General features: G+C 37.5%; 1 protein-coding gene across 30 annotated transcripts in view; it reads right to left on the bottom strand.

Annotated features, from left to right (window-relative positions):
- LOC129746673 (ryanodine receptor) overlaps window positions 1–19,260 on the bottom strand; it is a 146,039-nt gene that overhangs the window by 35,250 nt on the left and 91,529 nt on the right. For 22 of the 30 annotated variants that reach the window (XM_055740499.1, XM_055740498.1, XM_055740501.1 and 19 more), the window contains 6 exons: window positions 14,523–14,600; window positions 3,938–4,126; window positions 3,510–3,709; window positions 2,925–3,449; window positions 795–2,865; window positions 652–732 (listed from right to left, as the gene is read on the bottom strand). In XM_055740499.1, coding sequence (XP_055596474.1) covers window positions 652–732; window positions 795–2,865; window positions 2,925–3,449; window positions 3,510–3,709; window positions 3,938–4,126; window positions 14,523–14,600 — 3,144 coding nt within the window. Of the gene's footprint in view, window positions 1–195; window positions 296–651; window positions 733–794; window positions 2,866–2,924; window positions 3,450–3,509; window positions 3,710–3,937; window positions 4,127–14,522; window positions 14,601–19,260 lie in introns of all 30 variants that reach the window. The other 8 variants (XM_055740500.1, XM_055740504.1, XM_055740509.1 and 5 more) reach the window with 1 other exon arrangement.

Here is a 19,260-nt window from a genome sequence, read left to right as displayed (position 1 = left end):
GGTCATTGATCAAAATACAAAAAACAAAGGTGGATGAGAGAGTTTCACGGCACAGTCGGATGATTACCAGAGTTGTTGGTGAACAAAAATAAACGCGAACGAATCGTTACAAAACAGCTGTTACAAAAACCAAAATTAACGTAGAACATTCAGCCCTTGGAAGCTGATATGATCTGTGGGGGTTTGTGTGCTTACTCATGCTCTTATTATGGACGTCTATGAAGCAACCGATGATGTCTCCGACCAGGTAGTGCCTACCGAAGTCTTCGACCGTGTGCAGGTGTAGCTTACGTGCCTACTCTTGCGTTCGACAGGGCGCGCGCGCGTTTGTTTTGGTGGTGCGAAGAGGCCAAAGAAGGACCCAAGCACGGGAAACAGAAGTTACAAGTTGTTGAGGGTTCGGGTTGGTGAGGATTGTCAAACAAACTTCCATTTGAGATTTATTCTAGTTCTTCGATCATCAATCAAGTGGTTTTTTTTATTAAATGTTTTTAATGTGAAGGGAGCTTTGTTCTGTTAACGGTATCCGAAATCGTTTAAATTATGGCTTTAGGTGATATGTGTCCGTGTTTTGCGATAAAAGAAGTGTGTGTGCGTCATTGTGTGAAGGACTAGGGAGAGTTTTGCGGCAAAAGCTAGCTCTATACTTACATTGTAGCCGTCGAATGCCCAAGAACATTCGTCACTTCCCAACATGGTACCTGGATTACAATCGGCCCGAGCCCAACCGACCTAAAACCAAAGTTAGAAGAATTACTTCTTGAAGATAAAGAGGATTAAGGTATTCAACAAACCCTCATTGGTCCAGCAGTCAGCACTTCGAACTCAAAGTACCACTTCCCGGAAGTTACGGCGTAGGTCTTCTCCGCTCGGTAGGTTCTGAAGGCGGCAAACTTCTGGCGTAGAGCTTCCGCGGCCAGGGCTTCGTTCGCTTCACCAGTCGGTGGATCCAGGTTGTAGCCGTAGATCAGTAGAGTGCGAACGGTTTCCGAGGCCGTATCGCGGTTAGCCTTCTTGATCGCTTCGTCGACCTTGCTGTACGGTACCAGATGCGGACTGCGACGATTTTCGCCGTCTTCGTTGAGGCCGTACGTCCAACCCTGCTGGATACGTTCCTTGGCCCACAGGTTGTGGGTATTTTCTGCCAGCAGATCGATGAGTTCTTCCATTTTCGGGTTTAGAACGGCTGCTGTCAAATCTAATGGCGCCGGTTTGTAGCCGTTGCCCTGCATGTATGGGTCGTTGGGCAGTCGAATTGGACGAATACGTGCCGGTGGTTTGTCGAGAGAAATGTAGTATCCGAGGGATAGGATGGTTTTTAGGGTCTGAACTGCCAGTTGACAGTCGTAACGTTTTTCGGCTGCTGGTAACTTTTCGAACGACGTGAGACATGGGTGGATTCTGTACATGTCGTCGCGACGTTCACCCCAAGTCCAGCCGGCTTCAATTTTGTTGAGGGCCCACATTTCGTGGATGTTTTCGGCCAGCTTATCCTTGATGGTTTCAACCGAAGCCGGAAGCGTAACGCTTGAAGTGTCTACCGGCTTCGGGACGAAAGCCGAATCGTCTTCAATCATCCATGGTCCAGCCAAAACGTTCTTGCTCAGATTTCCAAAATAAAAACAAGGATCCAAGCTGAGGTTCTGGGTAGGCATCAGGGATTGAACTAGGGGGGAGAATCCTACCGGTGGAGTGTATTTCAGCCTTCCGTGATCACCTCCAAATAGGAAGCGACAACTCAGCTTTGACGAACAGCTCATGACCGGGAAGAACATTCCATTGAGGTTGAAATCGGTAAAGCAACCCTGGACAGGTTCTCCGTTAAAGGTGAAACGGATTACCGGTACGCTCAAATCCAGAGTACAGCCAATAACATCATTCTTTTTGATAAAAGGTTCGGTGATTTCCCCGTTGGCAATGCGAGTTTTTCGTCCAGCGGACCAAAAGTATACACCATCGAAGCCATACGAGTACAGATCATCACCGACTCCGTTACCACCCCACTTTTCACCGCCACCTGGATATGGTACGTAGCCCGAGGTGTTAGCCCAACCAATCCTTAGATGCGGGAACATGTGCGTAGTTTGTTCGATATGGTCCATGGTGACTTCAAAGTACCACTTCTGATACACGGCAGATCCTTCGACGCGTCCAACAAAAATATTTGGACGGATGCTAGCTACGTGGTCGACCAAACTCGTTTGTAGCAGCAGATTTTTGCCCGGAAGCAGGAAGTCGCAAATGTTGTTCTGCGAAGAACGTACAGCTACTCCGTTACCGACGCAAAGCGAACAAAGCACATCCAATACTTTCGGATCGCGACCGTGCTTTTCGAGCAGAGAAATGATGACCTTGATGTGTTCGTCACGCATCATGTTCAAGGCCTCTGGCGAATCTATCAGAACGCAGTGGAGTACATCCAACATACCGGAACCTTCACTTGAGGCTTGGGACCCCAAACGGGAGAAAAGCCAGTTCAAACGATTAGCGTTAGCGAATTGGGCACAATTGGTATGGTTGCCCTTGATGATGGCTGCCAACAGTTGGTACAGATAGCCGGAGATCATTTCCCAGCTTTGACCGGTATCTTCACTGGCCAGGAAGGATGTCAAGAAGCCTTGCGAGGATATGACGTTCATTTTGTCGATTGCCTCCAGGATCAGGTTAAGAACACCTTCCTCCTGGAACAAGTCCTGTCGGTTACGCAAGGCACGAAGCCTGTTCTGTCGTTCTTCATGTTCCATGTCATCTTCCGGTTGCGCGAAGTAGTTGATCAAATCCTCCAGGCACATAACGACTTCTCCTAGGTTGACTGTCTGCAGGAAAATCGAGTGACGACGGTTCTGCTGCAGGGTTTCGAGGCCGCTAAAAAAATTAGAAACCGATTTTAACACCTGTTTGACCAAAACCATGGTTGTTCTTACCTAATGAACTTGGTGAACAGCGAGCTACACTTGCGAATAACCCGAGCCGTCCTGGACTCTTCCTCCTGGGATCGAGAGAAGTCCAAGCCGTCGTCCATCTTTCCTTCCTCGTGTAAGATGGCCTGCTTCTCCTCGACCTTGCCGACGCCCTTCTTCTTGGTTTCGTAGCTCTTGTAGCTGACCCAGAGTCCCGATTCGTGGTGCTGCATGATGACCGTAGAGTCACCGTATTTGACGATTGGAGCACCGATAATTTCCAAATCCTTGTCCTCAAGAACCACCTTCTGATCGTCTTTCTCCGATCGCAACACGAACGCCGTAGTGGTGGTCGTCGCTTGGTCCCTTGGCATCAGTATCAACTCGTTGTTCTCATTAACACCCAAATAGCGACCGGTGGTCAAGTGACGAATCCTCATCGGGTGGGACCAGTTGATGAAGCCTCCGGCCCACTTTGTCCGGGCTAACTCCAACCGCCACAGTGATCGCGCCTGGGACATTACCGAACCACCCTCGTAAACCACCATACTGCAAAGATACTAAGTTTTAAGGACTTCTGCTAGGGTTCAAAGGTTATGGTGATCTTACTTCTGCCCTTCCTCCTGACTCCATGTACTGGGTATCGTAAGACATTCGTCGCCTCCGTGGTAGAACCGAAGTACGTCGCCTCCGAATACGTAACCTACATACTTCATACGGGAAATGCCAGTGCCGTACGGCTGAACGCTCCAGTGGGTGACGTGGAAGCTCGCGTTCACAACCGAGAGGTCGTTCTCCTTGGTGGTATGCTAGCGATGGAGAAGGTCGATTAGCGTTATAATCGTTATTTAGATAGACAAGTTCAAAGGTGGCTCTGGACAACTCCCGAGACAAAAATTTATGGTTGACAAATCTGAATGTGAGATTTCCAGACAAGGTTTCAAGACGGGGTTGTCCAAAGTTTTTTTGCTTAATATTTCCTAATAAAAAGATCAATCTCTCAGAACCCAACCTCCGGAGTAAGACATCACACTTACCAGATACCGCTCAGTGGCAACCGATACCAGAATCAAATCGTCACCGACGCGAACCTTCTCACCCTCGGAACGCTGTTTGCTCGCCGGATGTACCGTCCACCAGCAGGCCTCGCCCTGGCTGTGCTCCTGCAGACCGACATCAAAGGACAACTTATCGTTCGAGGACGAGGTTGAAAGGCACGCTAGGTACTGTAGTAGTAGCAGCCGGAAGATTACGACAAACGATAAACGGTGAAGCGAAACGATACAATCGATTAGTGTCGTTGTTGTTATTATTATTGAGGTGGGGGTGGGGTGAAGCGATTTCAATTATGAGATAAGATGCGGATATTTAGGTTCTATTTTTCTTTCCGCCGCGTCGGCATCGTCGTCGTCGTCGTTTGTTTTTCCGCACTATCGGTGATGGAAGAATTTAGTTTTATGACGCTTGAACACGTTATACTTATTTAGGACTGCATTTAATCAATCCAAATTCATGCTCCTCAGAGTTTATCCTGAATTTCTTATTTGCGATAAGATTAATTTGGATGGTAAATTTTCAGTTCTGAAATTTATTATTTAAATACTGTATTCTAACTTTTTAATTTATCATTTTTTTTCTGATCCAAGTTTTTGGAAACATTTAATTTTTTAGGATTCTTGGCTTGTTGATTTAACTGATTTGAACATTGAAATTTCCATAGGAAAATTATTCAAAATTTAGAGTTCACCATTAGAGATTGAGTACGAATAAGTCAGAATAAGGAATCAGGATTCATGAATCAGAATTGAGAGTGAGAATTTAGAATTGAGAATTCAAAATTAAGAACACAGAATATAAAAATCGAAAGAAAGGATCAAGAGTTCTGAACACAAGATTCTGAATTCAGAATTCAAAATTCAAGAACCAGGGTTAAAAATTTCAAATTTTTAAAACCATGAATTTAATTAGTAGCAAGAATACAAGATTTAGGTATCAGAAGTCCGGATTCAGGACAGTACCAGGATCCATAATTGAGGATACTGAATTTCAGGATTCAGAACACAGGATTCAGTAATCAGAATTCTAGGGTCAGGATTTAAAACTCATGGATTTGAAATTCTGAACTCAGGTTTTAAATTGAGTGCTTGAAATTATTTAGAAGAATATTTTCCAAAGTATAAGAAAGTACAACAGTACAACATTTAGGATCCAGAATTCAAGATTCAGAATTAAAGATACATTCAAATTCTGACCTCAGAGCAAGGTTATCGAAAAAAATATTCTGTGTTTTCGATAATTCTGACTATTTAAAATTCCTAACGACTGATTCAAAAATGTTGAAAAAGTTTCTTGGCGATTTCAGTCTCGAAATTAACAAATCGATGTTTATTTACTAAATCCGACGTTTCGGCATGTTTATTTAGTCTTTTTCAAGGAATATGGCGAGTTGGAAAAAGTTTACAAAAAATGATTAATTATCAAATCAGCTAATCTGACTCCTTACTTCTAATTGTTTTAATATTAAAAGGACAAGACAAAATAAATATTATACAACAAAATGTTGAGAACAATACAAATCAAATTAGTAAAAAATTATATAATGTAAGGCAATGAGTATGTTAAAAATTGTTAATTCTACATACAGTCATTTTTTGGTTTTAATTGTCCAGAATGTTTTTTTAAATTTATGAAACTGTCTTGAAGAAAAAGTCGTCTCGTTGCCGGTGGTGTAAAAAGATGAGACTACTTTTTCTTCTTGACAGTTTCATAGAATCAAAAAATCATTCTGAACAATTAAAACGAAAAATTACTGTAAGTAGAATTAACAATTTTTAACATACAGCTTTCTATTATATCAACTTTTCCTCGTTTGATTTGTACAGTCCTCAACATTTAATTAAATAATATTTATTTGGCTTGTCCTCATAATATTAAGACAATTAGAAGTAAGGAATCAGATTAGCTGATATAATAATATAATTAATCGAAAAAAAAATTGTAAACTTTTTCCAACTCGCTAGATTCCTTGATAAAGGTAAAATTAACATGCCGAAACGTCGGATGTAGTAAATGATCATCGTTTTATGATTTTTCGAGACTGAAATAACCGTGAAACATTTTCAAGAAAAATTCTGATTTTCTTAAATTTTACCTAATCATGGATTTCTGTGATGAAAATAGCATACATTGATTCATGATTCAATCATGAAAAATTGAATCTTTTTTTACATTTTACTTGAGAAAATTCAGTAAACATTTCCAGTATTATCAAGTTTTCCCAAAACAAAGTTAAACATCCAAAATTTAAGTTGGGAAAGATAATAGTTTTTGAAATAACAAGTTTAAATTAAAAATCTGTGAAATCTGTGAATATTTCCAAAAATCTGGGTTCAGTGACACAGAATCTGTGATAAAAATTTGCCTAAAATTCTGTGAAATTATAGATTTTTCTGTGGTCTCGATAACCTTGCTTCACAGTTCAAGAATCCCGAGAATTCGGGACTTAAAACGAGGAATCTCACTTCTTGCGTTTGATTCCTATGTTTTACTCTTACCTACTTATGCCTACTTATACTTATACCTATTTAGTGATTTGTTTATTCACTTCCTTTGAATACATGACTTGAATACCTGCCTATGTTTGAAAATGTGGCTTCGAAAACGTTGGTTAATTTATTAAGGTATATATTTGAAATCTATTTTCTTTTTTCAACAATTCGTTTATTTGAAACGGCTTGATTTTGATTTTTTTTCCAAATATCATTGCTTTATATTCTTTATTTTCATGAATTTTTAATTTTGAACTATTTTTAAGTTTGGATTATTTGGTTGTTTTCTATGACTTTTTTTCACATTTTTCACTTGCTCCCACAATTTTATTTTTTTTATTTTCATATTTCAATTTGGTTTGATTGAAATCACGATGGTAATGTTCCTAAATTTTAATTTATTTTAGAAGTTCACAGCAGTCATTGAGTGTTTTCGAAACCTCAAGATTTTTACCTGAAAAATTTGCAACTTTGAATTAAAATAGCTGTTTATTCACTGGCTTTTTTTAACTTCCTCGCCATATTTTATAAAAACTTAAAAAAAACTCTGAAGTAATAAAAGCGCTTAAATTTTACTTCAATTGTTTTCAATTTATTCTTTATTCTGGATTTTAAAGAAACGAAGAATTCACAATTTTAAATCATATAATATATTTCAAACGAAAAATTCACAATTTTAAATCATATAATTTATTTCAAGCTTTTGAAATAGTTTAGTGAGTCTTATAAGAGCTATGGCTAAGGTTGCCAGAATTTTTTCAGCACGTATCCGGGCCGGACAATCCGGGCTATTTTGTCTTAAAACCTGGCAAAATCCGGGCATTTTATTTCAAAATTGTCGATAAAAATCCGGGCAGTATCCGGGCAAATTTGTTCAAAACGTAGAAATTACTCATCGAAAATAAATAAATTTTTTTTTTTTAAATTGTTTTTATTAAAGTTTAACAGCAGAATTATATCGTATTTCAGGCTTTCAAAAAACCTTTAATTTTTATTTTTATGAAGTTTGCTCGGAAAATTTCGTTTTTTTGCGCATTTAACAACAGAATTTGTTTTTTAGATTGATTTGAGAATGAGAATAAACCTGGGCAAAATCCTGACTTTTCCAATGAAATCCGGGCAACCGCGACGGACCGGACTTTTCCCAAATTTAATATTAAATATCCGGGCAAACCCGGATAAAACCGGGCAATCTGGCATCCTTAGCTATGACTCATCAAAGATGGAAAATAATGTTTGAAATTGTTGATTTATTTTGATACGATTTTGCAAATTTCTGTTAAACATTGTTCATTAGGTGCAGCAAGATGTTTGAGATTGAGATTAAAACATTTGTTAGAATTTCCAAATTTGAAGAAATAACAGCTAACAGCAGTGATAAAAATATCATGGGTGAACTTCTTTTGATCTCGAAAATGTTTTTTGTGAAATCGTTACTAAAAAATTCTCACGCGTTTCCGAGATATTTGGATTTAAATTAGTTTTGTTTTGAAACAACACTATGCATTAAAGGATTAATTTATATCATGGGTTCGCTTTGACTTTTCTTGTCAATGTTTTACTGTTTTAACTCTAAAGATTTCCAGTGTTTCGCGATTTTTGCCATTTCTGTTTATTTAATTCTTTTTTCACATTTTCAGTTTTCTGGATTGCCAACATATTCGATTGTTATTTTTTCATTAATTTTTTTCTTAAAACTTTTCTCGAAATTGTTTAAACCAAATTGAAAAGTAAAAGAGAATAACCTTCCTTGTTATACCTATGTTTTGGAATCTAGTTTTGCATATGTGTTAGATTTCTAACAAGATGAATCGTGATTTCTTAAACTTCTGAATTTTACTAAGTTTGATTTTGATATTTTCATCTTCTAATGTGAATTTTCAGTACTTTTTTTCAAACTTTTTTTATGAAGCTCTTTCTCAAACAATTTTTTTCATTCCTTTACTATCAATGTCTGGTTTTAAATACTAACTAAGCTTTACATTTACATTTACATTTACATTTATTATCACATTTCATCTGACTGAATAGTCTACATGAAAGATTAAATCTAAGTTTAACGGAAACATTACAAATATAATTCACTAAAATGTATAATTTTCTATCGAGACAATCAGATTTCTAAGTTGTGGCGAATTTCTTATTCTAGATCTAAAACAGTTAGTTGTAATGCCAAATTCGTAAAGTTCAAAAAACCAGTTGAAGATCCGACTCATGCTTCTTATTGGTTCATGTTGTCCGTAATTAGTTCGTCGGAAGTCGATTTGAAGGAAAACTCGTTGCCTTAATGTTCTTACCGGAACGTTGATATTAAAGGAGCTGAGTAATTCCGGGCAGTCGATAGTGCCCGTGAAGATCTTGTTCACAAGTAAAACTCGTGCTGTGACTTTTCTCTCCAGAAGAGTGTCTAGACCAAGCAGTCTGCAACGTTCGCTGTAGTCAGTGAGCTCCTGGGGTGGTTCCACGGCAGGAATCTGAGTGCGTACTTCACAAATCTCGATTGAACAGCTTCAAGTCTTTTGGACCAAACCATCGTATAAGGAGACCAAACTTCCGAGGCATACTCTAGTAATGAGCACACTAGGGAGCAGTATAAGGATCGAAGGCAGTAAGGGTCTCGGAACTCTTTCGATACTCTTTTGAGGCATCCGAGATTGCGATTTGCTCTGGAGATTATATGAGAATAGTGATCGCGAAAGGTCAATTTCGAGTCTAGAAGCACTCCGAGGTCCTTAAAAGCAACCACTCTTTCGATTTGTGTATTACAAATATGATAAGGAAACTGTATCGGATCGACTCTTCGGTTGAACGATATAATAGCGCATTTGTTAACACTAACGCAGAGACAGTTTGTTTCACACCATTTGATGAATTTATCAATGAGAGTTTGTAATGTGAAGCAGTCAGCATCAGATCTGATTTTAGCAAAAATTTTAAGATCATCTGCGTAAGACATCCTGCATTCTTGTGGGAGCAGCAAGTGTACATCATTGAAAAAAAAAAATGAGAACAACAGAGGACCTAGGTTGCTGCCTTGTGGGACTCCAGAAAAGTTGGTGAATTCACTGGACTCACAGCTGCCTAATTTAACGGTCATTTTCCTGTCTGTTAGGTAGGATTTCCAGTCGTCCAGTCCAGGTAGGAATCCCAGTCGTTGTAGCTTGGCTAGTAGAAGATGATGGTTGACTCTATCAAAGGCGGCTTTCAGATCTGTATATATTGTGTCGATCTGAAACCCATCCTCAATTGCTTTCAGACAGGTCGAAGTAAACAGCAGAAGATTCGTAGTTGTTGAGCGTCCTGGGTAGAATCCGTGTTGGTCTAATGATATGTATACTTTGACATTTGTGAGAATTGTCGTTGATATCAGTATTTCCAAGAGCTTAGAACATGCACAGAGTGAGGTAACGCCTCTGTAGTTCCGAACGTCCTGTTTATCTCCTTTTTTAAATGCGGGAAACATTGTCGAATTTTTCCATCGTGAAGGAAACGTAGATGTCTGCAGCGAACGGTTGAAAAGAATCGTCAATGGTTTACAGAGAACATGGGCGCAGTTTTTTAGCACTATTGTGGGTATACCATCTGGCCCTTTTATTATTTTTTAAATTTTACTTTAACCATCTTGAAAATAAAATGAAAAAGTGAAATAAGATTATCATGTTTTATCAATGCTTCCTCATATGTTCTGGAAGTTATGAAACTCTCTGGGTTTTTTTCTTGTTTACACTTTTTTTCTTAAAATATAATTGAAACTTTCGTCAAGATGTAAAATATAAATTTTTACAAGTTTTACTCATTTTTGCATTAAAATGGATGCTCGTGATTATAAAAAAAATAAAAAAAGCTCGTTATTTGGAGTATCATCATCGGATGAGTTCTTCTCCTTTTGATAACTTGGAAAGGAATTTGGAAATTTCAGAAATAATAGTTTTATTGGTGTTAGAATAAGTAGACTGTTTAAATTTTCGAATTTGGATATCATTCGGTTTTTCTTCAATTTTTATATTAAAGAGTAATGGATCACTAATTTCGACTTTTTCAGGTGCTTTTTGTTCTACGTCTGTTTTTTTTTCGATTAAATTTCAAATAAGTAAATAAGTTTTTTTCATTTTTTTTCTCTACTTTCTAATATTTCTTTTTTTTGTTAAAGCTGTGTTCTAGACTGTCTTATTTTGAAGAAAAAAAAATGAGAATATATAAGAATAGCTTTTTCTCGGTCTCATGACCTCTGGCTAAGAAAACTTCAACGCTATCCTCTAGAACACGGTCGGGGGCACAAAATAATTTCAAATTTAAATTTCATGAAATGAATTTGCGGCTTTATCGGTGAGGGTTAAAGAGTTGAAATGAAAGACGGATAGAAGATCAGAAGAAAATTCTAAGGTGGTGAAAAGAGCGAAGAGCATTTGAAATAGAAGCTTGACCACATGCTAAATTCTTTGTCCCGCATCAATTAACTGTATTGAAGAAGTAGTACCCAATAGAGAAGGCACTACATTTTTAGGCATCGAAAAATGTAGTGCCTTCTCTATTGGGTACTACTTCTTCAATACAGTTAATTGATGCGGGACAAAGAATTTAGCATGTGGTCAAGCTTCTATTTCAAATGCTCTTCGCTCTTTTCACCACTTTAGAATTTTCTTCTGATCTTCTATCCGTCTTTCATTTCAACTCTTTAACCCTCACCGATAAGGCCGCAAATTCATTTCATAAAACAAATTCACGGTGATTTCTCCTCTTAAAAATTTAAATTTCAATTAAATTGAATTAAAATAAAAATTTCAATTTCCTTTATACCCTTATACACTCTTGAGTGTCATTATTTCACTATTGAAAGTTCGGCGGCTTGTAACTTTATTCGAGTGCATGCAAATAAAAAAATAATGTGGACTCTCAATCAATTTTAAACTGAAATCTTTAATTTTGCAACATTACTTTTTTTATGGACGCAACCTGAAAGCCCAGACAAAAAAAACCCATTTTTACGCTTTTTTTTAATGAGAGATTAACCTTTAGTTTTCACTCTCTGGATTTATATATATAAATACAGGACGTTACAGTTTTTTAAATTTGGTCATACAATGCACTTTGATTAAGGAATTTTATCACTATTTTTTAAAATTCTTCGTTGTTTTTTAACATATTTACAAGTCCTCCTTCGGCTTCTGGAAAAAGATTAGATCTTTGGATGTCGTACTTCCTGCGGTCCACCAATAAGTGTTTAACTGTTTCAAGCAATATTTAGCTATAATTCTTCAGTTTTCCGTCATTCAAAGCCTAAGAAAAATATCCGAAAAAACATACTCAAAATGCAAAGTTGAATTTAAGCGTTAGAAAATTTGACAAATTGCAAATTGACAAAAAAAAATTGCTGCCTATGAAATTTCGTCAGAAATTCTGTGTTTCTGAGGATGGCCGAAAGATAAGTAGGCCGAAATCGTTAAAAACAGAATTTTAATTTCGTCTCACGCTCACCGAAAAATAACAATCAAAAAAGATTATAAGCATCGTAAACTGGGGGAACTTTGATCACTTTTTTCATTAATTTTTTAATTATTTTTGAAGGGGTGGCTTTTTTGTAATACCTTTACCATTACCTGCAAAAATATCATGTTGATCAAAGTTACGCCGCTGATCCAAGTTCCCCCAGTTTACGGTACGTGCGGTGATATCAATAAAAAAAGTGTGTTTCGTATTTTAAAAATCTGAAGATGCGAAAATGTGCCAAATAACGTCATCTTTCTAATTTTTCTGACGTAGACGTACGGCAACACTATAGGGGGACAAATTGAAATTTGCAAAACGAATCTCGCGTCACGAAAATAGACTCATTAATGGACATCATATCTAAAGAATTATGACGCATCGACAAGCCAAAATAAAAAAAAAGAAAAAGAAAGAAAACACGGAAGCTCCGTCTCTTGATGGATTTTGATTTTCCCTGCCTGCTTAGGGTATAAAAGAAAGGGCTCGTCGGTCGACTCGGTTTCATTCTCTGTTTGCCGTCGAATTAAACAGACTTTGCTCCGCGTCGATCTGAGTTTGGACCCCACCAGGACTGGTAATCCAACTCAGATATCGGTTTGCTTTAGTTCAGTTGAAGAGACAGCGAGCAGCGATGACGGCCAGCAGCGTACACAGGCCAATGTCAGAGGGCTTCAGTGGCGAGGGACCCCATGTAGTGACAGGGAGTTTTTTACATGTCATCGAATGTTACGATTATGTTTCGTGGTCAGATTATGTCACATGGTCGGCTTGTATTGCATGTCGATTATGTTACATAGTCTGATTATATCACGCGGTCGGATTATGTTGCATGGTCTGATTATGTCACATGGTCAGATTATGTTGCATAATCAAATTAGGTTACATGATCCGATTATGTTGCATGGTAAGATTATGTTGCATGGTCTGATTTTGTCACGTGGTTGAATATGTTGCATGGTCTGATTATGTCACAAGGTCGGATTATGTAGCATGGTCGATTATATTGCATGGTCTGATTCTGCTACAAGGTCGATTATGTTGCACGGTCTGATTATATTACCTAGTCGGATTATGTTGCATGGTCGAAATATGTCACACGGTTGATATTCTTGCATGGTCAGATTATGTCACATGGGCTGATTATGTTACATTTTTCGATTATGTCACATGGACTGATAATGTTGCATGCTCAGATTATGTCTTATGATTAGATTATGTCACATTGTTGAATTCTGTTATATGGTTAAAATTTGTCATACAGTCAGATATTGCCATTTTGACATTGTCACGTGTTGATCTTGACGAGAATAGACCATAAGTTCACCTATTCTAAACAAGCTATACATTGACATGAAAAAAGCGTAATTTTACGTTTAGTGGTTTAAGCTAAATAACTACCTTCTCAACTTTTTTTCAAAATTTATCTGGTGTGACTCACACAATTTTGATGGTTCATTGATTAAAAAGTAGGGGTTTAAACTATTTTTTTGCATTTTTGTGACCATGATCTTAGAATGTTCAAAAAAATATATCCTTGGGCGCAGCGTATAGCTTTCTAACTTCAGCTTTTTTGGACACAAAGTTATTTTTTTTAAACATTCCCTAGCTGATTTCTTTGATTTTTGTTTTTAGACATTGAGTAACGGAAAACTGAAGTGTTGTAGCTGAATATTGTCTGAAAAAAACATCTGAGTTACATTACTAGGTTTCAAAATTATAAATTTGGTAAAAATCGGTTGAGAAACAAGAGATATATAGTGGTAGTCAGGAGTGTCAAATTAACACTCCAAACCCTCTAACCTCGAGAAACGGCTCATGAAGCAGATTTCGTATTCATGATTTCAAGTGTTGATATTTAGAATATCAAATTGGGTTATTTTTGAACTTCTTTATTTACTAAATTTCTATATATCTTAATAATTTTTTAATCATCTCCTAGTTTATCCATTCTTTAAAATTTTACTTATTTTTTTAAGAACTAAAAGTAACATAAGAACTCTTTAAGAATCCCTTTCTTATTAATTTTTTTTCTCTAATTCCTTCAAGCCTATTTTTAATTCTCGACATATAAATTAATATTCTTTTTGAAACTTTGAATAAGACAGATTTTACTATAAATGCATGATTTCTAACAAAATTCACAGTTCCACATATTGAACTGTGATTTTTAATTTTTCTTTGGGAATGTAAAATTCAAATTTGGGATACAAAAATCAATTGAACTTTCATGTTATATAGTTTTCAACTTTAGAATTCCCATTATTTCAAACGAAAACATCCTAAATTTTCATGAAGGGTTACCTATAGGAATTTTTATCTAATCGAATGTAGATTCTTTTCAGTCAATTTTGCATCTTTTATTGGCTTTTGTTTCATACTCGATATATTCCCAACGCAATTATTTTCATTGCTTTTGCTCCAGCTTCTGTCACTGATATGTTCTTCCGCATAAAAGGATAACTGTTTTCTCTCCACTTCCTTTTTTATGAATAGAATCTAGACCACGGCTAAGGTACTTTCCCATCGCTCTTTTCCTGCACCCCGAAGTCCTGAAATATATATGCATGAAAGTGCTCTAAGAACTCACCATATCACTGTTGTTGTGACGCAGCAGGATGGCATTGCCGTACAGCAACGTTCGGTGTCCGGATCCCGTTCCTTTGCCCTAGATTTTTATGTTTCCCAGTTTTGCATCACAATGCAATCGGAAGGGAAAAATGAGGTAAAGTTTGGTGAAAGTAGAAGTGGGTAAGAGAAAAAAATAAAGTCATGAATTAGTACGATATTCTTACAATCTTGCTGCAGCACACGGTAAAATTTTAGGAAAAGCTGTTAAAACTTGTCATTTGTTTTTTTTTCACTTCATTTATCATAACAGGGGTTTAGATTTTATCGAAATCATAAAAAAAAAATCAAATCGATGGTTTGGTAAACATTCCGCACAACAAAATATTCTTTTGGTTTAAAGTTTTTTTGTTTTTTTAAATTTATGCATTTTCGGGGGTTAACGCATTCCAATACACAGCACGTTTACTATTCTACTGGTTTTTACTCAAATTTTAATATACATTCCGGTGTTGGTATTCGGGAGGATTATCCATTAACTGGTATCAACACTATCGAAACAAAGTAAAACTCTCGACATTCGAGGACGGAATAGAGAACAAAAAATAATCAAATTTTTTTTTTTCAAACTCTCATCATGTATTCGTGATCGTAGCGTGTCCATCATCTGACAGTGTATATTTTGCTTTTGCTCCATTTGTGTTCTGTTTTCGGTTGAAACTAGTGTAGCTCAACTCAACTGAGATTTGAGGCTTCGTGCATAGACGGTGGAAAAGTGTTATTTTTTTAAAGGTTTTTGTTGTTGCAGTCTGGGTGAAAAAGATTGAGATTGGCAGTCGCATGCTTTCAGTTAGTTTTCGTCAATCTCGAAGGTTTCACAAGAACAACAGATTTTTTAAGCTTCTGTTACATGCAATCCACATACAGTAGGGGGTTGTTTTTCGGTTGTCAGTACCCTGGGACATTTATTACATGAATGTGATATAGCCATAGGAAGATAGGGTATGATGAGCAAATATTGTGTAAGCTTTTGTTTTCATACAAAATTTTAAGAATTATAAAGCTATAAAATAAGAAGAACATTTGATCACCCACGAAACTTGGACTGTATTACTTGAGGATCACCGTCTTCTAGGTGATTTTTGAATGAAAAGTACTGATTTTCAAATTTAGACATTTGCTTATTACTTCTACATTTTTATTTTCTCAACTATTTTGACGTTTGTCCCTAAATATTTTGCAGTAGCCATCAACTAAGTCAGTAAACCCAGATGGTTTCTCCGATGCAAAACCATAACAAAGCGTATACATGAATAAATCATTCAACCGGTCGGGGTGGCACAATTTCTCTCCATTGCTCTAGTCCCGCGGAAGTCGTAATTGAAAAGATGAAGTGCATTCATGATTGTGCAGTTTTGTGCTCTGCCATTCGGATGTTATGTACCAGTAAAGTAGAACCTTTTGCTGGTGCTACTTCCGTCGTCAAGTCAAGGTTGCCTTACTGCACTGCATATCTACACATATGGATTTGTTTAGTGAGAGGATGATCGATTTTTCAAACGGCAGCTAGACTTGAGTGTCAGATAGGTTGAGAAAAATCATCAAAGCTGCTGAGCTGAGGTGTGATTTGTGGATTTTTCTTCTGCGGCTCCAGGGAATTTCAAAATTGCGAAAAAGTGATGAAAACCTATTGATTGCCTTTGGTCCGGTTCGACGGTCACGAGTGGATTTTGTTGGACTTTGCGCCCTTCGTCAGGGTGAGATGCGAGGGGCTATTTTGGTCAGGAGACGTCCTTTGACTTTCGAAGGAAGAGCCTGATGAAAATGATTTATTTACCTCCGGGCAATGTGGTTCGAACCACCGGAAGCGAGTAGAATTTGAGGACATCTCTGTGGCACACTTTAATAACGGTTTTTCAAAATCAAGGCGCTATTTCCTGGAGCTTTATCTTCAAAACTACTTAAAACTTTACATGAGATCGAAGTTTATGACAAGTTTAGGTGATTTTCCCACCTTTGACATTAAAATAATATGGTTTGTGCCAATCGTTATGCACCTTCAAAATTAATTTCCTGCTTCCACAGATCGGCAGCCTCTTCAAGTTCATGACATTTTTATTTTTTTCCGTTGTCCTCCACCGGACCGCCCCCACTTTTTGTTCAAAAGTCTGCCAGATGTCTGCGCAAAAGTTCGTTTTGAAGTGCATTACAAAATTCTTCCAAACTTCACCTAGCTAGAGCGGGTCAACTATTTACCGCACGATTTGACCACCGTATTTGTTTACATTATTGGTGCACAGCTTTTTTTACATGTAGACATGAAGTCCGGCCTGTTTTTATCGGCGGGAAGGACCAGACAGAAAATTCAACTTCTTTACTACTTTTTCAATCGAAATCCCGGGTTGCGCTTGGTCAAAACTTTCACATTCCTTGCATTCATCGAATTCAATCACCTTAATTTTAATTCAAATTTTAGCTCACAGTAATGAACCTAGGGGAGAACTGTACAAGACGCACCAGCGAGGTAAAATGACCCATGCCATTCTTTCTAAAAAATACACTAACCTTTGGCTCCGAATGGTGTTTTTCTTAATTTTAATTGTAGCAAACGAGCAGAAGGATTAATGGATTCTGCTTAAAACTTGTTATTTTTTATGGTTAACATATAAGGTTTTATGGTATGCCAGACTGCGCTATCTGATCCAACTGCAGCTTTTCGTTATAACACTCGTACGCACTTTCGGATGACTATTAATATTTTATTATATTTCACTAACTTTCCGCAAATTTTAACTGAAATTAATCCTATCAAAACTGGGGCAGAATGCCCGCAAAACCACGTGTTTTAGGCTCAAATTTTGAATGCTGTTAAATTTTGAGAAAAATGAAATGTCAAAACAAAATGTCTTTCTTTTTATTTGCTGACTCCCAAATTACGATAAGAATGCATAATTATAACAAATTTCGTCCTTGTTTGAGTAAAAAAGAAGCACCAATATTTGACTCGAAAAAATTATCTGCCGCCTGTGGAGTCCCGGGTCTAGACCTTATTAAGATCCAAATCCAGACTGCCACACAACTTTTTTTTTTTTTTTTTTTGCAAGGATTTTCATCCGTTTGGATGATTCATCCCGAGACTGCCGCACAACTGACTTGATTGCTTGCTACACTCTACAAAGGTCAGTTGTGCTACCGATTGCTAAACATCGTCGGTTGAGTTGGGCTCTCATATATTGTCTGTATGGTCTGTATGGTGGGAGCGCAAAGACGATTTATATCAAGATACCACATTCTCCCCGTTCTTAATAATTGCTTCATTATTATTATCATTATGTTATTTTTATATTGCCATGGGCTGAACCCGGCTCTTAACATTATACCGACGGCCATGGGCTAAAACCCGGCTAACTATCGGTTGCCATGGGCTAAAACCCGGCTAACTATCGGTTGCCATGGGCTGAAACCCGGCTATTATTCTTCTACCGATGACCATGGGCTAATACCCGGCTTACTATTAGTTGCCATGGGCTGAAACCCGGCTATTCATCCTTTACCGATGGCCATGGGCTAATACCCGGCTTACTATCGGTTGCCATGGGCTGAAACCCGGCTATTAATAATTCGACGGCCATGGGTTGAAACCCGGCTCACTATCGATTTAGTATTTATATTAATCTCAAATTAAAACACAATTTATAATCTCAAATTAAAACACAATTTTCCTCTCAAATTAAACACAATTTAACTTTCAAATAAACAACACAAATGCAAGGCTTAACCATTGCGGGCTGGTGGTTCTACCAAGCATATTACAATCTCAAATTTATAACATATTCGCCTTATTAGGCGATCGAATCCCTCTGATGCCCTAATGGGCTGGCGGTTTGTTTTAAACCTATATTACTCTCAAATACAAAACACAATTGCCCTTTTCGGCGGTCGGATCCCTCTTTGCCCTAATGGGCAGTCGTACACCGCTAATGCCCTGGCGGGCGGTCGAATCCCTCTTGCCAATACGGCTTTGTATGACCAGTGCTGGGTATTATTTCTTTTTGATAAGATGTAAATGTGATCCCTGAATCGTCGTGAACTTTCAATTTGGTTCATAGATGATGGGTATCGCCGTAAACAGCGATTATGCTTAACTGGTGCGTCTTGTACAGTTTTTCCCTACATGTAAGAGAAGCGACGTCTGAAACACAAAATTCCAATCGATGCAAAAGAACTGTCAAAGTTCATTGCAATCGATTCGAGCTTTTGTTGCTGTTGTAGTTCAAGCAAATAATTTTAAAGCTTGTGATATGAATGTATGATGAGAAGCAATTTTTTTCACTACTCTGGTGGTTCATGTTCGAAGTGAGAAAACTATGTGATTTTTAACAAAATTCGAGTCTTTCATACCGTTTATCGCAATCCACCGGGCATCAAATTCAATATTGTTTTGTTGGATTTACTAAGCGTTCACTTTAGAGCTTGATCATTGAGCCACAAAACAGTGCTGAAAATTTGTCTGTCCAAGCTTTCGGCGATGTGGCCAGATGTTTTATTTCAAAAGGAAACAGATGTCGCTTCTCTTGTATGCAGGTTCACTAGCTCACCGTAAGAACCTTTAGGAACCTTTAGAGCAAGTTCGCTCGTGTTGGAAGAGAGTGGTAGAAATTTTGACTCTTGTTGCACATTTTGAAAATTTTACCTTAAGCCAGGCGGAACGAGCCATTTGTTCCCAAGTTGGCGAAAATGGAAGAATTAAGCATGTTGGC

This window comes from Uranotaenia lowii, chromosome 2 (genome assembly GCF_029784155.1).
Source record: "Uranotaenia lowii strain MFRU-FL chromosome 2, ASM2978415v1, whole genome shotgun sequence".
In the NCBI taxonomy this organism is placed as follows: Eukaryota; Metazoa; Arthropoda; class Insecta; order Diptera; family Culicidae; genus Uranotaenia; species Uranotaenia lowii.
Note: the sequence above shows the minus strand (reverse complement) of the source record. Positions and strands in the feature narration are given on the sequence as shown.